Source organism: Etheostoma cragini, chromosome 14 (genome assembly GCF_013103735.1).
Source record: "Etheostoma cragini isolate CJK2018 chromosome 14, CSU_Ecrag_1.0, whole genome shotgun sequence".
NCBI lineage: Eukaryota > Metazoa > Chordata > Actinopteri > Perciformes > Percidae > Etheostoma > Etheostoma cragini.
In genome coordinates this window covers 15,832,691-15,850,081 of record NC_048420.1, presented here as the reverse complement: position 1 = coordinate 15,850,081, position 17,391 = coordinate 15,832,691, and the positions used below count along the sequence as shown (strand labels likewise).

The 17,391-nt window shown below is 39.7% G+C and overlaps 3 protein-coding genes across 4 annotated transcripts in view; all 3 read left to right on the top strand.

The window, feature by feature from the left end:
• The first annotated feature begins 3,663 nt into the window (after positions 1-3,663).
• Positions 3,664-12,953, top strand: LOC117956965 (transcription termination factor 1, mitochondrial). Its single transcript, XM_034892369.1, has 3 exons — positions 3,664-3,765; positions 4,456-5,669; positions 12,943-12,953. The coding sequence occupies exon 2, from the start codon at positions 4,502-4,504 to the stop codon at positions 5,663-5,665; it is 1,164 nt and encodes a 387-aa protein (XP_034748260.1). The 5' UTR covers positions 3,664-3,765; positions 4,456-4,501; the 3' UTR covers positions 5,666-5,669; positions 12,943-12,953.
• dus3l (dihydrouridine synthase 3-like (S. cerevisiae)) lies at positions 6,193-11,913 on the top strand. Of its 2 annotated transcripts, none has more exons than XM_034892368.1 (16): positions 6,193-6,309; positions 6,538-6,648; positions 7,362-7,632; positions 7,733-8,084; positions 8,327-8,403; positions 8,498-8,587; positions 8,691-8,732; positions 8,910-9,062; positions 9,191-9,307; positions 9,771-9,836; positions 9,992-10,102; positions 10,302-10,398; positions 10,513-10,588; positions 10,854-11,042; positions 11,538-11,655; positions 11,770-11,829. In XM_034892368.1, the coding sequence occupies exons 2-16, from the start codon at positions 6,572-6,574 to the stop codon at positions 11,770-11,772; spliced, it is 1,839 nt and encodes a 612-aa protein (XP_034748259.1). In that variant the 5' UTR covers positions 6,193-6,309; positions 6,538-6,571; the 3' UTR covers positions 11,773-11,829. The 2 variants fall into 2 exon arrangements, with proteins under 2 accessions (XP_034748259.1, XP_034748258.1); XM_034892367.1 differs by having other exon boundaries at positions 6,194-6,309; positions 11,538-11,666; positions 11,770-11,913.
• LOC117957180 (zona pellucida sperm-binding protein 4-like) overlaps positions 12,943-17,391 on the top strand; it is a 7,634-nt gene continuing 3,185 nt past the window's right edge. The window contains exons 1-12 of the mRNA XM_034892775.1: positions 12,943-13,130; positions 13,708-14,004; positions 14,080-14,189; positions 14,296-14,370; positions 14,404-14,503; positions 14,611-14,727; positions 14,836-15,005; positions 15,819-15,916; positions 16,036-16,184; positions 16,318-16,495; positions 16,574-16,709; positions 16,925-17,003. Of these exons, the coding sequence (XP_034748666.1) occupies positions 12,977-13,130; positions 13,708-14,004; positions 14,080-14,189; positions 14,296-14,370; positions 14,404-14,503; positions 14,611-14,727; positions 14,836-15,005; positions 15,819-15,916; positions 16,036-16,184; positions 16,318-16,495; positions 16,574-16,709; positions 16,925-17,003 (1,663 nt within the window). The 5' untranslated portion in view covers positions 12,943-12,976. The remainder of the gene's footprint in view (positions 13,131-13,707; positions 14,005-14,079; positions 14,190-14,295; positions 14,371-14,403; positions 14,504-14,610; positions 14,728-14,835; positions 15,006-15,818; positions 15,917-16,035; positions 16,185-16,317; positions 16,496-16,573; positions 16,710-16,924; positions 17,004-17,391) is intronic.

Sequence of the window (17,391 nt, the reverse complement as noted above, 5' to 3'; positions counted from 1 at the left end):
TGTACAGGGATTTTTTTAACAAGCATTGATGAAATAATTAAAATATCTGATAACTTATTTAATGATCATACATTTCACTGTTGTACATGCAGTCTGAACCCTGTGTAAAAAGTCTGCTCGGTTTCTATGATTACGGGAGGAAAGACAGAGCTGTCCCAGTTGAGAGGTTGTTGTTTTTTTAACACTAGATATTTTCATTTCAAAGCAGTTTTTTTCCTTTCTAATAAAGACTTCCCCCATCAACTCACATTTTATAGCATGACACTTGACTGGGCTATTGGTGTAAACTATTGAAAAGAAAACATTTGAGCTTCCTTGGCTGAATGAAACAGCAGGTAACATTAGAGACTGGCATCAGTTTCCAGGACAGATAAAGGCGAGAAAGGACACGATATACAAGTTATTTAACTTGCACACAGACTTCTTGTGGTATTGATCTTCTGTCTACAAAGTTTATGTATCATCATAACAGCTATTGGAAAAGTACCTGTTCAGGATATAGCCTACAGAATAAAGAAAGAATTACCGTTTTGGTTCACTTCAGTCATCAGTCCTTCCAAATTAAATGTGAACAAATTGGAGAAGTTAGCTGGGATTCAGATGTCTGGAACAGGTTATATAACAGTTCTGTAGTTAAGATTTTATTAGGTCCAAATTCCCCCAACTAAACTTTACCCTGCAAAGGCAACACATTTTTACCAAAGAAAGTTTTTGAAAAGATACTTGAGATACTAGTATCTCATATTGGATACTACTCTAAAAACAGACATACTAAAGATCAAAAACAGATTGTGTATGTGCATTTGTAAAATTTAAACTCAACCTTAGGTCGTTAAAGGCCTCCATATTTCCAGAAACAATCTAATCGTTGTCCTCAACTGAACATAGGTTGATGTAAAAACATTGTTTAAGTACTCTTGTGGGCCACAGTCCTGTCACCTTCTGTTTCAGTATGGTTCATAAAATTAGAGGATTTTCTCAAAAAAACCTGAGCTACCAAAAAGAAAAGCTCTATCTGCTTCTTAGAATCAATTACCATATAACATACCAGCAGCAGCAGGAGAGGATGCTCTGTGTCTTTGGCTGACAGGAGCGGAACAGCTTATTGTTTGGCATATTTTGAATTCCACCCATCTTCTTTTAGACATTCTGACCAATTTGATCCCACCTGTGAACACTCGTGCATGTGCAAGAGCGTCTAGGAACTGCTGAGCATTTGAAAGTTTCGACTGCTTCTGCATTATTAATTCTCTGAAGGAGTAAAGTGTCAGCAGTTACCTAAGCAACTTTACCAAGTACACCACAACAAATGGATCAGACAGAAATCCGTTTAATATTAATAACACAGCAGAAACATGCATGCATAAAGTAACATATAAGTCCACTTAACAATTTTAAGAGGTCCAGAGGGAGCGAGAAAATACTGGAATTAAAAATGGAATCGGATGAGCAAAAAGGAATGAAAAGATAGCTAAATAAAATTATTATTGGTTATGATTAGAAGGTAATTTATGCTTTTTGGCTAAAGGGAAGAAGAGCCCCTCAGTTGCCCGTATATTACGTACACCTTTGTCTGAAACTAATCCAGTGTAAACAACAGCCATAGATTAAAACTACTGAACACTAAAAAATATAATCAATATCCCTTTAAAGTGTTTTAAGGTAATGTTTTGGGGGGCATTTAAGGTCTTCATTTTGATAGGAAGGATGACGATATGTAAAGGGGGAGAGAGGGGGAATGATTTTCAGCAAAGGTCAGAATCAAACCCAGACCTGCTGCGCTGAAGAGTAAACCTCTATGTGTGGGCGCCCAGTCTACCAGCTGAGCTATCCAAGCCCCCATTTCAAACAAAAACATCAAAGTATAGTAGATGTATGCTATTTCAATGATCAGAATAGACCTATGTCAATTAGCATCTCTGTTGTTTTTCTTTCTGCTATTTGACATACAATTTCTTTGAAAATTTACTTTTTTGTTTGTGTTTTCTGAATATGCATATTGTATTTTTGTTTATAGCAGTGTCTTGTAATCCCATGCAGGATGAGCCAAAAGTCTGGCATGACATAATAAAAACAAATTGTAAAAAACTGTATTAGGCTGCGTTATAGTTTTAGCTGGGTGTTCATGATGAACGGGCACTGAGTGAAGGATATGGAGGCAGCAATGAGCCACTAATATGTGCAAAAGCTGTAACATTCATAAATTGTCTCAGTGTAGGAGCAAATTCATCCTTCTTTCTTGTGTCTTCCATTTCTTCTCATCAAGTGTCTTGTAAGACTCAAAATTATTCAAACAAGGCAGAACCATAAGCCATAAGAGTCGCTCCCTCTCACATGATTATGCAAATACACAGGCAGTATAGTCCAAGTGCTTTGGGCAAGTGTGACAAAAGTGGAACTGTAATGATAATTAAACTGGGCCTGCTGATGACTGAGATGACATGAAACGGAAACACTCACCCTGTCATGGTTTCACTAAAACACCATGCTCACTTCAGTCTTAGAGCAGCGGAGTGAAAGCTCATATGCATAATGAAGATATCACTTTGACGCATTGAAATATTCATGAGTGGTGGAATTCATCAGTAAAGACAGACAATGGGTCAGTAGATGTTTCAATGCCAAGCTGTGAGCCTCAACACATGGCAAAGGCTCTCTTGTGCCTCATGGGTTAACAAGAACGTCAGTGGTATCATGTATGTCTGGCATACATTAAGTATTAATACCTGTAACTCAGAATCCAATACACTCTACAACTTATTTTCATGATTATACTGAAAACATTAAGCTTGCCACACACAGCTATGAATAGACTCAAAAATCCAATTCGACTTTGATGGCTTTGCAAGGGAATGTTTATTTACAGTGTGCATTTTGACCAGAGAGCTGTGCAATTATTGGTCATCTCCATTGAGAAGGTCAAGCACTTTATATAGCCTCTGTGAGTTTGAGAGTTTTAACAACCTAAGGACAAATCCAAATTTTAAATGTGCACACAAACAGTAAGTGGTGAATTTCGAAGGCTGATTCCAGCAAACAGTGTAAAATTATGTTCAGAAATGTAATGAAAGAATTTAGTGTAGTAGAAGACAATGAACCCTTATGCCATAAATTATGAAGACAACATTTGCAGAACATGTAGTTGAATAATTAATTGAACTGATGAGATAAATTGGAGAAAATCGTATGGAAATCTAAAATTCTGCTTACAGCCCTGAACCGTTACTGGATTGTACTCAGTTGCACTTCTCCCACTGCTCGCTTAAAGGTAAACGTTATTGTGAAAAGTAACCTATTAATCCAAATACTTTAGTTCAAATTATGTCTGATTATATAATTAACGTATGGTTAATTTACAATCTCATCAATGTATGTCATGACAGGTTGAAATTTGTGACCACTGAATGAAAGTAATTTGCTGCCATCTAGTGGTTAAATATATGCATATATGTACATATACACACATATATATACGCACACGCACACGCACACACACACAGACACACACACACACACACACACACACACACACACACACACACACACACACACACACACACACACACACACACACTACATTCAGAACTCCAACACGCTAGATGGCGCTAATTAGCGATATTAGTCCCTTGAACGTCAAACATCGCGAGAGTTTCACCAGTTTCACGTTTCCGCTTGGAAGATGCATGTTGATTTCGGCTGTCAAATATCCCTCGCGAGCATGCGAGTGGCCAAGAGCCGCTAAAGCTATGCACATATGTCTATATGGTATGTGTTTTAATTAAATTTTCTATTAGAAGCCTATGGCTTGAGCCATTGATACATTTATAATTAATTGTACGTGGTAAAAGTCGTAACGTTAACAGTTAACGACATAATGCACGTAGAAGTAAGGTCGTTCCATTTTACGTTAGTTATTTGAGAGTGAATACAGTTGCTCATGAGAAACTGTATTTACGGTTTTATTTATAACATTAAAGTAACGATTGACTTGAAATTACAATTATATAGCTTAGAATATGACAGGACTTCAACAAAAGCAGATATTTGGATTGTCAACACTGCATTGGGGGCAAGAACTAGGCTACGTTTACTCCTAGGCCAGCTGTAACTCTACTTCCCTTGACTGCTTTCAATTAACGTAAATTAAAAAAAAAACGTAAACAAATAAAATATGATGCATTATTAGTAATTAGTTCTTACACCTACAATACTTAAATATTGCAGACATGTTTGTGCATCAGTAACGTCACTGTGGTTTCCTTTTAGGACTTTTATTTATAACTGAGGGTATAGTGTGAATCTTGCTACTTTTACTGAAGGATTTGATTCCACCATTGCGTAATTGTGTTAAAACAATATGCTGATTTGCAATTGTGACCAGTTGACTATGACAACTTCACTTTTGTTTCTTTGACTAGGTTATTAATGAGCTAAATATGTTTATTTCTCTTTCAGGTCCACTAAAACTGGCTGTAATGTTACAGTGTAGCCCTCATTAAAAATGGCAGCAATTGCTGGAGCGAGGGCTCTTCTCAGCCTCCGTCGATCAGAGACGCTTCAGCGCAGCTTTGGGTTAATTACACTACAGCTGACGTCAACCTGCCTTCCCAGGAGGCTTTGCAGTGCTCCTACAAGAAGTAATGAGCTGCCGAAGCCACAGGTTACCCCAGAGAATGAATCTCTGCTGGAGAATCTGAATCTCATGGGAGTTGATGTGAAGATGGCACGCCAGCGTCAGCCCGGGGTGCTTCGTAAAATCTTCACTAATGAGCAAGGTCTCGCTCAGTTTCTGCAAAGCAAAGGTGCCAGCCGCAAAGTAATAGCTGGCATCATATCCCGTTATCCCCGTGCTATCACCCGCTCAGTTGAACATTTGGAACAGCGCTGGGAGCTGTGGAGAAACATCTTCAAGTCTGATGAAGAAATTGTGAGCATCCTGGATCGTTCGCCTGAGTCTTTTTTCCGGTCCAGTGATAATGGGAACTTGGAAAAGAACATAGCTTTTCTGACCTCGCTGGGACTGAACGCTAAAGACCTCCATCGGCTGCTGACCACAGCTCCGCGGACATTCTCTAACAGTTTGGAGCTCAACAGGCAGATGGTGGAGTTTCTGGAAGACATCTGTGTAGAGCTTGGTGGGACGAATCCAGAGCAGTTTCCAAAAGCTGTCATATCCAGAAACCTTTATATTCTCATTCGAAGCACTAAGAGAGTCAAGACAAACATTGATATCCTGAGAGCTTCTCTTAAGTTGAGCAATTCAGAACTACTTGCTCTTCTTCAAGGCCCTGGAGCAGAGATACTGGACCTTTCCAATGAATATCTGAAAAATAATTTTAACAGTCTCCAACAAAAGATGGTTTTACTTGGCTGTCGGAGGGCTGACATAAAAAAACTAATCATCAGCTATCCAATGGTTCTGTACATTGGGCCAGACACGCTGAGCTCTAAACTAGACTGTCTTGTAAAAGGAGGAATAACAATGAAGCAGATAGTGGAAAAGCCCAAAGTTTTAGACTACAGCACACAGAACATTACAGGGCGACTAGAGGAGCTGCAGAGAGTGGGATATGACTTCCAGAAGAATGGCATCAACATCCTGGACTCTAGCCGAAAGCGGTTTGTTGCTAAGATAGAAAAACTTTGTGTCTCAACAGACGACTAGTCATGTTCACTGGAAGTAATGGGATAAAAATGTATTGCTGGCATAAAGCCTGACATCTGGCGCTTTCAACATCTCCACTATCGGGGCTTAGCACTGCCCAGATCAGTTATAACTGATTACAAAAAATACACACAAGCCAGAGTGTTTGGTTGGCTTCTCATTAATCATATTTTGGTCTAAGATGTATAAAAAATGATGTTGATGTTGGAGAGCTGCTCTTGGTATTCATGTGAGGATGGAATCTTGAAATAAAATGTATTTTCATAAAGGCGTCATCTGACACGTTCAATCATGATTCTTTATAAAGTACTCACAAATATATTTAATAACATGAGTTTTTTAAAAGAAATACAGAAGATGGGTTTTTGGTGCCATTTTAAACCTGAAAAATGTCGTGTTTATTCAATTTGCAGAGGTTATCTTGTTGTGTTCCTTCCCTGGACAACATACCTACATTTAAATAGTTTAATATTTTAAGCTGAATATTGTGAAGACGAAACAGTAATATGCGGAACCAATGTTCGTCTGCTAGTACACCACGGACTCCACCAAACCGCTGCACACGCATTTCCTCATGCCGTTGCTGTGCATTTGAAGGTGTGTGACAGAAATATAATAAAAGTATTGGATTCGCAACATAACAAGTAAGTAACTGCTAACGTTAATTTAAATTCAGTTTAATCAGACAGTGAACTCATATGGAAGTAAGTAGCTTGCCGTAATCTAGGTTATAGTTAAATATGCAGTACAGAGTTTATTTTAAGACAAAACGTTACTCGCTGCTCAGAACCAGGAGACAACTCTTAGCTCTTCTGTTGAACAGTATGTTAGTTTTATCCGAAGTGATTGTCTGATGTATCGACATGTTTCAGAATAAAGGATTTAAAGAAAGCCTGAGAAGTTGTGATGGAAAAACCGTCGGTGGAAAGCCTTGAAAAGAGGACGGATGAAGCTGTGAAGGGTGAAGCTGCCCTTAAACCACAGTAAGTTAGTAGCCATTTGTGCAATGCAATAAGAATCTTGAGACTTCTCTCCCCCCCATGCATCTTGGAAGTAGTTTAGGTTGAGCCAGAAGTCCCCCACTCTGCCTCCTGTCTTGTCTGGCAGCTCCCTCTTCACCATAACAGCCCATTATAAAGCTTAAACCGCAGCATGTTCCTATGCTCCTTCTTGTGCTCATTGGGGTACCCATAGATGCCCTTCGCTTGGGGCAGCAACTGTCTCTCAGCCTGATGAAGTAACCCATCGTTTCTCAGCAGAGTAGCATGGTCTCATACATTCACACCGCACACTTCTTTGTCTGATGGACCCAACAGAACTACATAGTCAGCAAAAAGGCTCCGCAGCCGGTGAATGACTTTTTGCACAGGGTATGGACATAGCTCTTGTTCCAGTTTTACAAGGTACAGCTGGTCCATATCAATAGCCCCTCTTGTAATTGTACCATTAACAGAGTAATTAATGTGGTAACAGAGTAGTGAGTAAATGTGACCAATATTCTTCCCTGACAAAGTGCTGAAGTAAGGCGCTGTGTCAAATTGTATAGACAAATTTGTAAACGATGGCTTTGCGGGGTATTTCCCTATTCTACACAATGGTCGTTCCACTCTGTCTTAAAATATTGTGTTGAATGTCAGGTTGTTACATCTTCAAACTGACAGGTCAATTGCATTTCTTTTTGTTCTTGTATTTGCAGATTCCTAACAACCAAAGAAAAATTTCATGCGTTTGTAGACTCTGAGTGGCAGGGCTCAAAAGGAGAAAATGCTAGTGAAAACAACACAGTCGAGGAGACAAATGAGACACCTGTTGAGGAACCTGAGACCAAAAAGCTCAAACTAAACGCAGAAGAGCAGAATAAGGGCGGCAACTCCGACCGTAAACGTCTTCGGGGACAAAATAAGTCAAGGCCACACACAAAGCCTACTGCCTATGATGAAAAACGACTGTGTCTCTCAGTCCTTCAGGTATACAACTTTAACCAACCATTCACAAATGCCACCTACAGATCTTTTCATTTGCTGTCAGCTAATAGTTAATGTTATGCCTTTCCCCCCCCCTGTGCAGGCCAACAGGGAATGCTCCTTCGGTGACAAATGCCACTTTCACCATAATGTAGCGGAGTACTTTGCCACTAAGCCCGCTGACATCGGGGAAAGCTGCTACCTCTATGACACATTTGGAAAGTGTGCTTATGGTCTCACCTGCCGCTTCGCCAAGGCGCACACTACACCTGACTTCAAAACCATGGAGAACGCAGAACTAATGAAGGTCAATGAGGGCAGGAACGTAGTAAAGAACAGCCTGAGTAAGGACCTTCAGATTAGTCTGAGGAAGCGTTCGGTGGCCTTCAAGAAGTCAGAAGAGTACCTCAAAACACTTTTAAACTACAAAGACAAAAGAGACCAGCAAGGGAATGGTAAGAAGAGTTACAAATACGAGTCATATTCGTTTCTCATTAATCCATTTGGTAAGTTTGTCCATTGAGACACTGACAGACGTGTAGAAATCAGCAGTGAAAAGGAAGTATCTCTGAAGTGAGTTGCTGTGGGACTTATTGGAGTTTTTAGTTGTGCAACATGCATGCCCTTCGTAATCATTTAAGTTAAATGGGTGTAAATTTAAATTTGGTCTTTTAATTCAGTTTTTTGGCACACTTAGGAGATGCTCGTGCAGCCGAAGTATCTGCAGATCCAGCAGGAGGGGAGCAGCGTGTGTCGACTGATTCTGAAACACAGGTACAAACTTCTACTCTGAGCACTTACTGTAACCCAGTAGGTATAAATAGTGTTGTATAATGTATTTTTACCTTTGCTTTGTGACAAACTACAGGCCAGCCCAGATAAGCAGCCTCCAGTGAAGACTGTTGGCCCACTGACTGATGTAGATGTCATCAAGTTGCGCCCATGTGAGAAGAAACAGGTATCTCTTCAGGCAACCGTCTTTCCTCAAATTATATTTTCTTGAAATACATTGGTGACTCAAAAGAAAAATCATGAAACCCCCCTCTCTCTTTGTGTTCAAGGTGGACTTTAAAGACAAGCTCTACCTTGCTCCTCTGACAACTGTAAGTACAACCAGACTCATTTGAGTACTGTTGTTTGATGTATTATTGATGTAGTTAAATGCTGCCCAACAAATCATTTCAGGCAAGAGTTTATTTAAAATGTCACTCTAAAGAATCAGTAACATACCTAGCTATATCAAATTCTGGCCTATATAATACTTCCTTATCTTTCCCTAGTGTGGAAATCTGCCTTTCCGTCGTGTGTGCAAGCGCTTCGGAGCAGACATCACCTGTGGGGAGATGGCCATGTGCACAAACCTGCTGCAGGGCCAGCAGTCAGAGTGGGCCCTCCTGAAACGGCACGAAAGTGAAGATGTTTTTGGCGTCCAGGTGATTTCATCATAGACTATTCTCCAGAACCAGAGTTGTTTAATTACTCTGTTCAAGTTGTTGTTATAAACACGACTTGTGTGAGATAGAAGATAGCCTCAGTTCTGAAGTCCGAATTGTGTGCCCAGGTGGAGGGCTGCTTCCCCGACACCATGACGAGGTGTGCAGAGCTCATCAACAACAACACGGATGTTGACTTCGTGGACATCAACTCTGGATGCCCCATTGACCTTGTGTACAAGAAGGTAAACCCTCTATCAAACTAAGTTGCTTGATTTAGATTAAAGGACAGTTCCAATGCACAACAAAACAAAACAACAAGATTCCGGCTATGGTGGGGCTATGGATAGGTAGAGGTGAAGACATGGGTCTTGAGGCGGAACTGGAAGATGGTGAGGGACTCAGAGGTGCGGATCTCTTGGGGGAGGGAGTTCCAGAGCCTGGGAGCTGCCCTGGAGAAGGCTCTCTCCCCAAAACCAAAGTTTGGACTTGTGAATGCAGAGGAGACCGGCCGAGGTGGATCCGAGAGACCGTGAGGGTTGGTAGAGGGAGAAATTGTAGCAGCTTTACACACTTATTCAAAGCGGTATTTCCTAAACCTTTATGTGCCCCTGTGTATAAATCATAGACACGGATGTTTGGCTGGAAATGTAAAACATCAACATGACACTCACTGACAGCTCATCTTTGTTTGCTTTCCCTCATCAGGGCGGAGGCTGCGGCTTGATGACACGCACCAGAAAGTTTGAACAGATAATCAAGGGAATGAACTATGTAAGCTTTTCTTTAACCAAATGATTCTAAATAGGAAACAACACTGTTATTAAATGTATATATTATCTAAGTGTTGAATTTATTTAGTTTATTTTTTTCTAAATCTTCCCTAAATGTAAGGATAAATGCATAAACATTTTGTTTTCTTCCTGGAGGTCCTTGATGTCCCTTTAACTGTCAAGATCCGCACTGGTGTCCAGGAGAAGTGCAACATAGCGCACAAACTCATCCCAGAGATGAAGAAATGGGATGTCTCTATGATCACAGTAAGTCTTGTGAAAGAAGCATAGATAAATGCATACATGTGCGAGATGTTTTTTTCTTTTTCCCAAGCCCTTTGTTTTTTTTTGTCAGTCCTGCATTACATTTTTGTTGTTCTTCTTTTATCATTCTTATACCTGCAACAGATTTCAAATCAGCGTCAAAGTGTGATAACACACCACTGATTATGTTGTTTACTCACAGCTGCATGGTCGGTCCAGGGAGCAGCGCTACACCAAGTTGGCTGACTGGGACTATATCACCACTTGTTCCAAGCTGGCTAGTCCTGTCCCACTTTTCGGTATGTGAATTTGTAAAGATTACAGCTGCACACAGTAGATGAGGACAAAATGTTAGTAAGAGTACTTCATTACTGTTGAGATAAACTAAGGTGACCATTGGTTATTGTATTAAGGTAATGGGGACATTCTGTCCTATGAAGATGCCATGAAAGCAAGAGAGACCGGAGTTTCTGGTATGATGATTGCAAGGTTGGTGCCACTTACACACATTATACAAAAAATAATAAAAAAAACAAAGTAAATGTCAAATTATTGTGTGGTCTACGCCACCTGTAACTTTCAGGACAGCAGGACATCTTGTAGAAGAAAGCCTGACACCTTCTTTCTCAGTAAATAACGAATATTGGTTTTATTTGGCAATTAAGTTTATTTTGCCAACACATGTTCTCCTTGCCAGTGTGGTTACAAAAGCCTTTTTGGTGAACTTGAGTTTGCATGTTTTTTGCCTCTTCAGGGGTGCTCTCATTAAGCCATGGATCTTCACTGAAATAAAGGAGAGCAGACACTGGGACATCTCGTCCAGTGAGCGACTGGACGTCCTCAGGGATTTCAGCAACTTCGGTCTGGAGCACTGGGGCTCCGACACTCGAGGTGTGGAGAAGACCCGCACGTTCATGCTGGAGTGGCTCTCCTTCATGTGCAGGTGGGCAACAAAATTTGATCCTAAAACAAACTCAATATAGCACTCAAAGCTGTCCCAACGCATAAGCCAACTCTACCCCAACTGCCAACTGTGTTCATAAGCTGCAGCTCAGAAAAGGTACGCATTGCATAAAAAAAAGAAATCTGGGGGAAACAGTTTGAATCGGTTGGATGCAGCAGATAAAATTAATAATAGTATTGTTATCTATAATTTACAGGTGCGTAACTTTGTCAGAAGATACTGGATCATCAGCCAGTAAAAGCAGAGACTTTGCACAAAATTATTCATTATTTGTAATAAATGTATGTTCTTCAGCATGCGGCAACTTTGTGCATCATATGTTTTGGTTTCTACATTCAGACATCTTGCACATGATGATAGAGATTCAGCTCCTACCAATGAGAACGTAACAATAAAATATTCATCAAACCTTTTGGGACTTAGGGACCCCAAAAGTCTATAGTGGGCCCTGATAGCACTGTTGCTGTCTCACAGATATATTCCAGTGGGCCTGTTGGAGAGGATACCTCAGAAGATCAACGAGAGACCTCCCTACTACATGGGCAGGAACTATTTGGAGTCACTGATGGCCAGTCAACATGTCGGGGACTGGGTCAGGATTAGGTAAACAATTTTTAAACCATTAAAAATCAAGCTACATTAAACTGATCTGTTAAATTGATGTATTTACTGACGTTAATTTGTTTGACTTTCTTCCCCTCTCCAGTGAAATGCTACTTGGACCTGTGCCAAAGAATTTCAACTTTTTGCCCAAACATAAAGCCAATGCCTACAAATGATTTTCTCTTTTTTTGAACATCCAGTTCTTTTGATTTGTTTGTTTTATTGGCTCTGGAGAATAAGACTTAAAGAAAAGGGATGTATTATTTTAAATGATAAAGACTATTGAGTAGTCTGTTTATTTCACCTGTAGTGCATTAGCAGAATACATGGAGTGTTTGTGTGTAATTGAAATATATGTAATAAAAAAATGTTTTTCCACACAAAGGTCTTTTTTTTTTAATTCTGCTTGGTATCTAAAATAATAAGCCATTATGAAATATCTTTATGACTAACACAAAAATTCAGTAGTGCTAAATGAAATTCATATGAACTACATGTTATGTGGAAAAGAAAAAGAGGATTTTACTTTTATTTTGTTGTGATATAAAATTGAGCCACAGTCAATGGTCATAATTTTACGTTATGTTAATGAGATATAAATTACCAGTTTATTATGTATAACAGTAAAATGTCAGCAAAGCAATACTTCCATTTATAACATGTTTGGCAAGTGTTTGAATCTAGTTTTGAAGATGGGTAGCAGGTGGCATATTGTATTAAATGCATTTAATGTTTTGTTTCATTATTTGAAACATCTTAAACATTTGATTGCAAGGAAGGCTTGTGGAAAATGTGAACTACGCCTACTTTGGCGTATGTAGTGTAACTTTCTTAATGTTGTCATCTGGACCAATGTTCTGCACTTTTCTTTGGCTGTTTAAATAAAAAAATGTGATCACAAAAAAGGGTTAAAAACATCTTGACCAAGTTAATTAAAGGTTTTTGATTCACAATTCAAGACTAGAAAATGTATGCAAAGAATAGGTCAGAATTGCCCTGTGATAGAAGTGGGCCACACTGCATAATAAGTAATTTACTTATATTTGAAATATATTTTGATGCTTACCATTGATTAGACTTTGAAGTAAAAAGTATTTTTTGCTGTAGTAATAAGCATGTTGCTACTTTTACTCTAGTAAAAGATCTGAGTACTTATTCCACAGCTGCACTGTGAGACTTTTCTTGATGAGCAATTGCCAATTAGTAGCTACCAGATGCAATCAATTAACTTCAAATGTTTATTTGTAGCATGGCAGGAGTCTATATCATTCTTTAGGGCTCAGTAGCTGCAGGAGGACTTTGTGTGGTCCATGGCTGGCGTTATGGTTGAAATGTTGCTGGCGGTGCTGTCTGTGACTCTGCTGCTTGTTCCAACACAGGGATGGAAACATGTCGGTTGGACTCAACTTGCTAATTCCGATGAGCCGGAGCAGTGGCGTAAACCACAAATCGTTACCTTGCCAGGTAAATGACTATGAAACTACAGGTGGAAGGTGTGTTCGCTGTTGGTGGGTTGTTAAAGGTTTTCTTTTCTGTTATCCTGTGATAACAAAACCTCTCAGCCAAGTTAAAGCATGGGCTTTTCTGTACTTTAAAGCTGATGTATAAAGTCAGATTATGTGCTAATGTTTGAAAAAGTAAATTTCCCTTTTTGTACCAAATAACATTAGTGTTGTGTCTAACCAAATACTTAAATGACTGCATGCAGTTAAACAGTTTGGTAAAGGGTATTTCAATAGTATCAAAAGTTTTGCATAGTTTATATTTCTTTCTCAATAGCCGTTTGTGGCATGCTTAAGTTATAATGGGAAGGTGCTTAAAGCTCTTGACCATGTTTTCTAAAATGTTGTTTGAGCTCAAGGAAATGCAATCAGACTTAAGAGTCTGCACTAGCATCAAACTTATTACTAGCAACTGCATTTTCAAAAAGTAAGAAGTTGATTGGCTTAAGATTACTCTTTAACTGGGCTATCCACATAATCAAGGAAATTTCTCGAGCTTTTTGCTTGCAGTTTGTAACCACTACCACTCTCTCCTCCAGATGACAGTCCCTTCTTAGACAGTGAGAAGGATGAAGCTCCTGAGTATGTACTCCCTGGAGTTAAAGGTGCCTCCACTGTGGAAAACATCAACCCTTTTACTGACCATGGATTCCAGGTAGATGACCATCCAAGGAGCTGGAACAGCGATGCCGATGGCTTTCAGATGGAATTCGCAGATGCCCCTCCAAAGAGCTGGACCAGCAGTCATAGTTCTTCTGTGTTGGAGGTGGTCTGTAGTGAAGTTGGCTTCCAGATTACACTCCTAGCTGGTTCATTAAGTGAAGTCACAGTTTTGGGTATGTACTTGACTTTTCTGTGTCTTTGACATCATGCTTAATCCATCTATTTACTAGGATTATTTTCATTTTCAGGGTCAAAGAAACTTTTACCTGTCATGGATGCTCCCAAATCTTGTGGTTATGAAGTGGACTCTTTCACCAACACCTTGACTGTCCCCTTTACTGGGTGCAATGTGAAACATGTAAGTTGCTGTAAAATTGCCTTTGCTGTAATTTTTTAAATGTAAAATGTACTCATCACTTGTTTACTTTTTCAGTTTAAGTCTTAAACATTTCAAATGATTACAGACTGATCGCTACAGCCTGCAGTTGTTGTATGTAGATGAGATTGGTCAAACACAAGTTGCTACAGCATCTTGTGAGGAAATTGGTCTGACAAAAGCTGCTGCTTGTGAGGAAAATCCCAAGTTTGGCCCTCGATTCAGTGGCAAATCCAAATCAAAGTGCTCCAAACCAGTGTCTACCCCACCGCCCTCAAATCCATCGACTCATTCAAGTGAGTGCAAACTGTATATGCAAATGAAAAACAAGGTTATGAATCACTGGTATATTGAAGAATTACAACTACAAGGGATGGCAGACAATTTAAAATGTCTGTTTCAGGTTGTGATATTCCCTCGGCGGAGCAGTTGGCTTGTGGTTTGAAAGGGATATCTTCCTCAACCTGTGAGATGAGGGGATGCTGTGCTTCGTCTTCCGGCTGCTACTACCCGCTCGATGGTAGGGCTTCAGTTTAGAGTGCTGCGGCATTAAAAATTCCTTAAATTTACCTTCTAATTTAAAATGTCGTAAGTGACTTGTAACTTTTCTTTTCTCCCCTCACTTTAGCATGCACCGCGGGAAACTTTGTTTTTGCCATTCGGTTTGACTCGACATCCATCCCTTTGGATCCCACCAAGCTCATTATTCCCGGGAGTCCAAATTGTAAACCAGTCCTTGTTAATGACAAGGTGGCCATCTTTAAGTTTAAAGTTACAGAATGTGGAGCTCGGTCTTATGTAAGTTATCACTTTCCTTCTTTTACAATGCACATTCCACTTTTCAAAAACCAAGCCTTACCCTAGTGCATTAGGATATTATACATTGCCTGATTGAGTGAAAGGCCTGCTACTGATTATTAAAATAGCAGAGCTTTTTTTTTTTTTAAAGCTGAAGCCCTTGAGTTTGCATTTTCAAATTTCAGTAGTGTAGACAGGTGTATGACATAACCATTGGTGCTTAACTCTTGACTTGCTATTAAGTAGGTAACACATTGCTTAAGCCATAGCCACAATGTCCCAATTTTGGATTGCTCAGGTGCCACAGGAAATTCTGCCAGAGGGATGTATTTTCTCCAATGTCTATTATCTTCTGTTTTCTTTGTGTTGGAATTTGAAACTCCAATATCTTTGAGGACTATAGCTAACTGCTCAGATGTCTGCAGGGTAACTTCAGACAGCTGGTTAAGTTATCTGAGTTTTGAACTAAAACTCATTCCTTAAAAGTCATTTGGCAACAGCTCAGGGCAGAGCTTAACATGCTATGGCAGTTCAGCATTAAAGAAATGCCAAAAGCATGTTTTACTCCATCCTGGAATGTTGTAGGACTAGCCAGACCCTCCTCCATGGCTCTGTAGGTAGGTCTGGCAAAGCTAGACTACAAGGTCATTAACTTTAGCATCAAGATTTCTGACTATGTGCTTACATTGCACTTAAAGTTGACTATAACTTAATTCTTACATGACAAACTAGTCACAAGTTCGTCTTTATTGCTTCTGTAATTGTATAAACAGTAAATCTGTTAAACCTGAGGAACTTAACTTTTCTTCACAGGAAGTTGGTGAGACAACAATCTACCTGGCTGAAGTGCAATCTGTTATACAAACTTTGAATCTCAAGTATGGCATCATAACCAGAAGCAATCTTCTCAAGTTAGTAGGTTATACATTTTAACACTGTATGGACTAGTTATTCATCAGTAATGAATGTGGTCCTGCTTTAAGATGTACCTCTACATATGTAGACCCAAACTCAACTGCTACTTTTGTAGGTTTATGGTTGAATGCCGCTACAACAAATTGGGGGCCAGTCAGCAGGAACTTGCCACTGTCGGCTACATGGTCCAGACCCCAAGTTCCAGCTTGCCATCATCCATTATCTCACATGGTTTATATGGTGTCACACTAAGAATTGCTCATGGTAAAGTGCTTCATTTTCCACACCAAACGCTAGTACAATTTTGATCCACATGGCTGGAGTGCTTTTATACATAAGTAGTGGTCAAATGGTAACTTGTCAATTTTAAGTTTGCACTGGTCTATATCCCCAATAGATGAGACCTATTCAAGCTACTTTCCTACTTACCATCAGCCCTTGCGACTGCTCCTTGGCAAGCCAGTGTATCTTGAACTGCTCCTGAAGTCTCCAAAACCAGATGCAGTAATTCTTGTCAACTACTGTTTAGCTTACCCTCGCTCTGCAAAGAATGCTCTGGTGCTAATTTATGAAGGGTAAGCATGACGGTGCAATCCCATTGTATTAAGGTTAAATGATGGCCTTGTCTAATAATAACTTGCATTTGTTTGTAGGTGTGCCAATCCTTATGATCCAACTTCAGCTGTCCTTAAAGTCATTGACCTTCCCAAAAATCGTCACCAAAGGCGCTTCCTGGTCCAGGCCTTCCAGTTTATGGATCAAAAAACAAACAAGTATCTTGATGAAGAAGTAAGTCATATTAATTAGAAGGCCATGCTTTATAAAATACTTGCTGACTAAAATTAACATTAACAAAATGGGATGTGACTTGCTCAAAGAAGTCCTTAAATCAGCTGTTTACTAAAGCATCTCACCCATAGCTAAACTTTGACTGTTCTCACTGCAAATATGAAACGAGTGGCTAAAGGATGTGTGAATGACTTTTTATTTTTTTTCTCCTGCAGATCTATTTTATGTGTTCCACAGAAGTTTGTAGGACCGATGAAAAGACTTGTGGAGAACAGTGTTTTGATGGAAAGGTCAGTCTGTGCAGATGTGTAACCACCTGTTTAAAATACCTACTAAAGTTCTTTGCTTCTTGGCAACATGAGTATTTGCAAATCCTTTCGTAACACTGCAGACATTGAGTAAAATTAATAAATAACTGAAGTAAATTTAACATTTACCCACTATAACTTTTTGTTTCCCAAATGGGGCATCAGTGTTGGAGTAGTTGAACACTAACATATTCAAACACTTGTGGCTTAGGGACCCCAAAATCTGGAGATGGTACCATCATTCTCTCAGATGTATCCCTCTGGGCATTTCGAAGAGGGTATGGCACACCAAGAGGCCTCTGGGCCAGATGGGTGGGCCGAAGAGGGGACCTCTGGGCCAGATGGGTGGGCCGAAGAGGGGACCTCTGGGCCAG

Coding starts and splice junctions, on each gene's coding strand:
- LOC117956965 (XM_034892369.1), top strand. CDS start 4,502: ATGGCAGCAATTGCTGGAGCGAGGGCTCTTCTCAGCCTCCGTCGATCA.
- dus3l (XM_034892367.1), top strand. CDS start 6,572: ATGGAAAAACCGTCGGTGGAAAGCCTTGAAAAGAGGACGGATGAAGCT. Junction 8,404..8,497: donor CGACTGATTCTGAAACACAG/GTACAAACTTCT, acceptor GACAAACTACAG/GCCAGCCCAGATAAGCAGCC. Junction 10,399..10,512: donor TAGTCCTGTCCCACTTTTCG/GTATGTGAATTT, acceptor TATTGTATTAAG/GTAATGGGGACATTCTGTCC.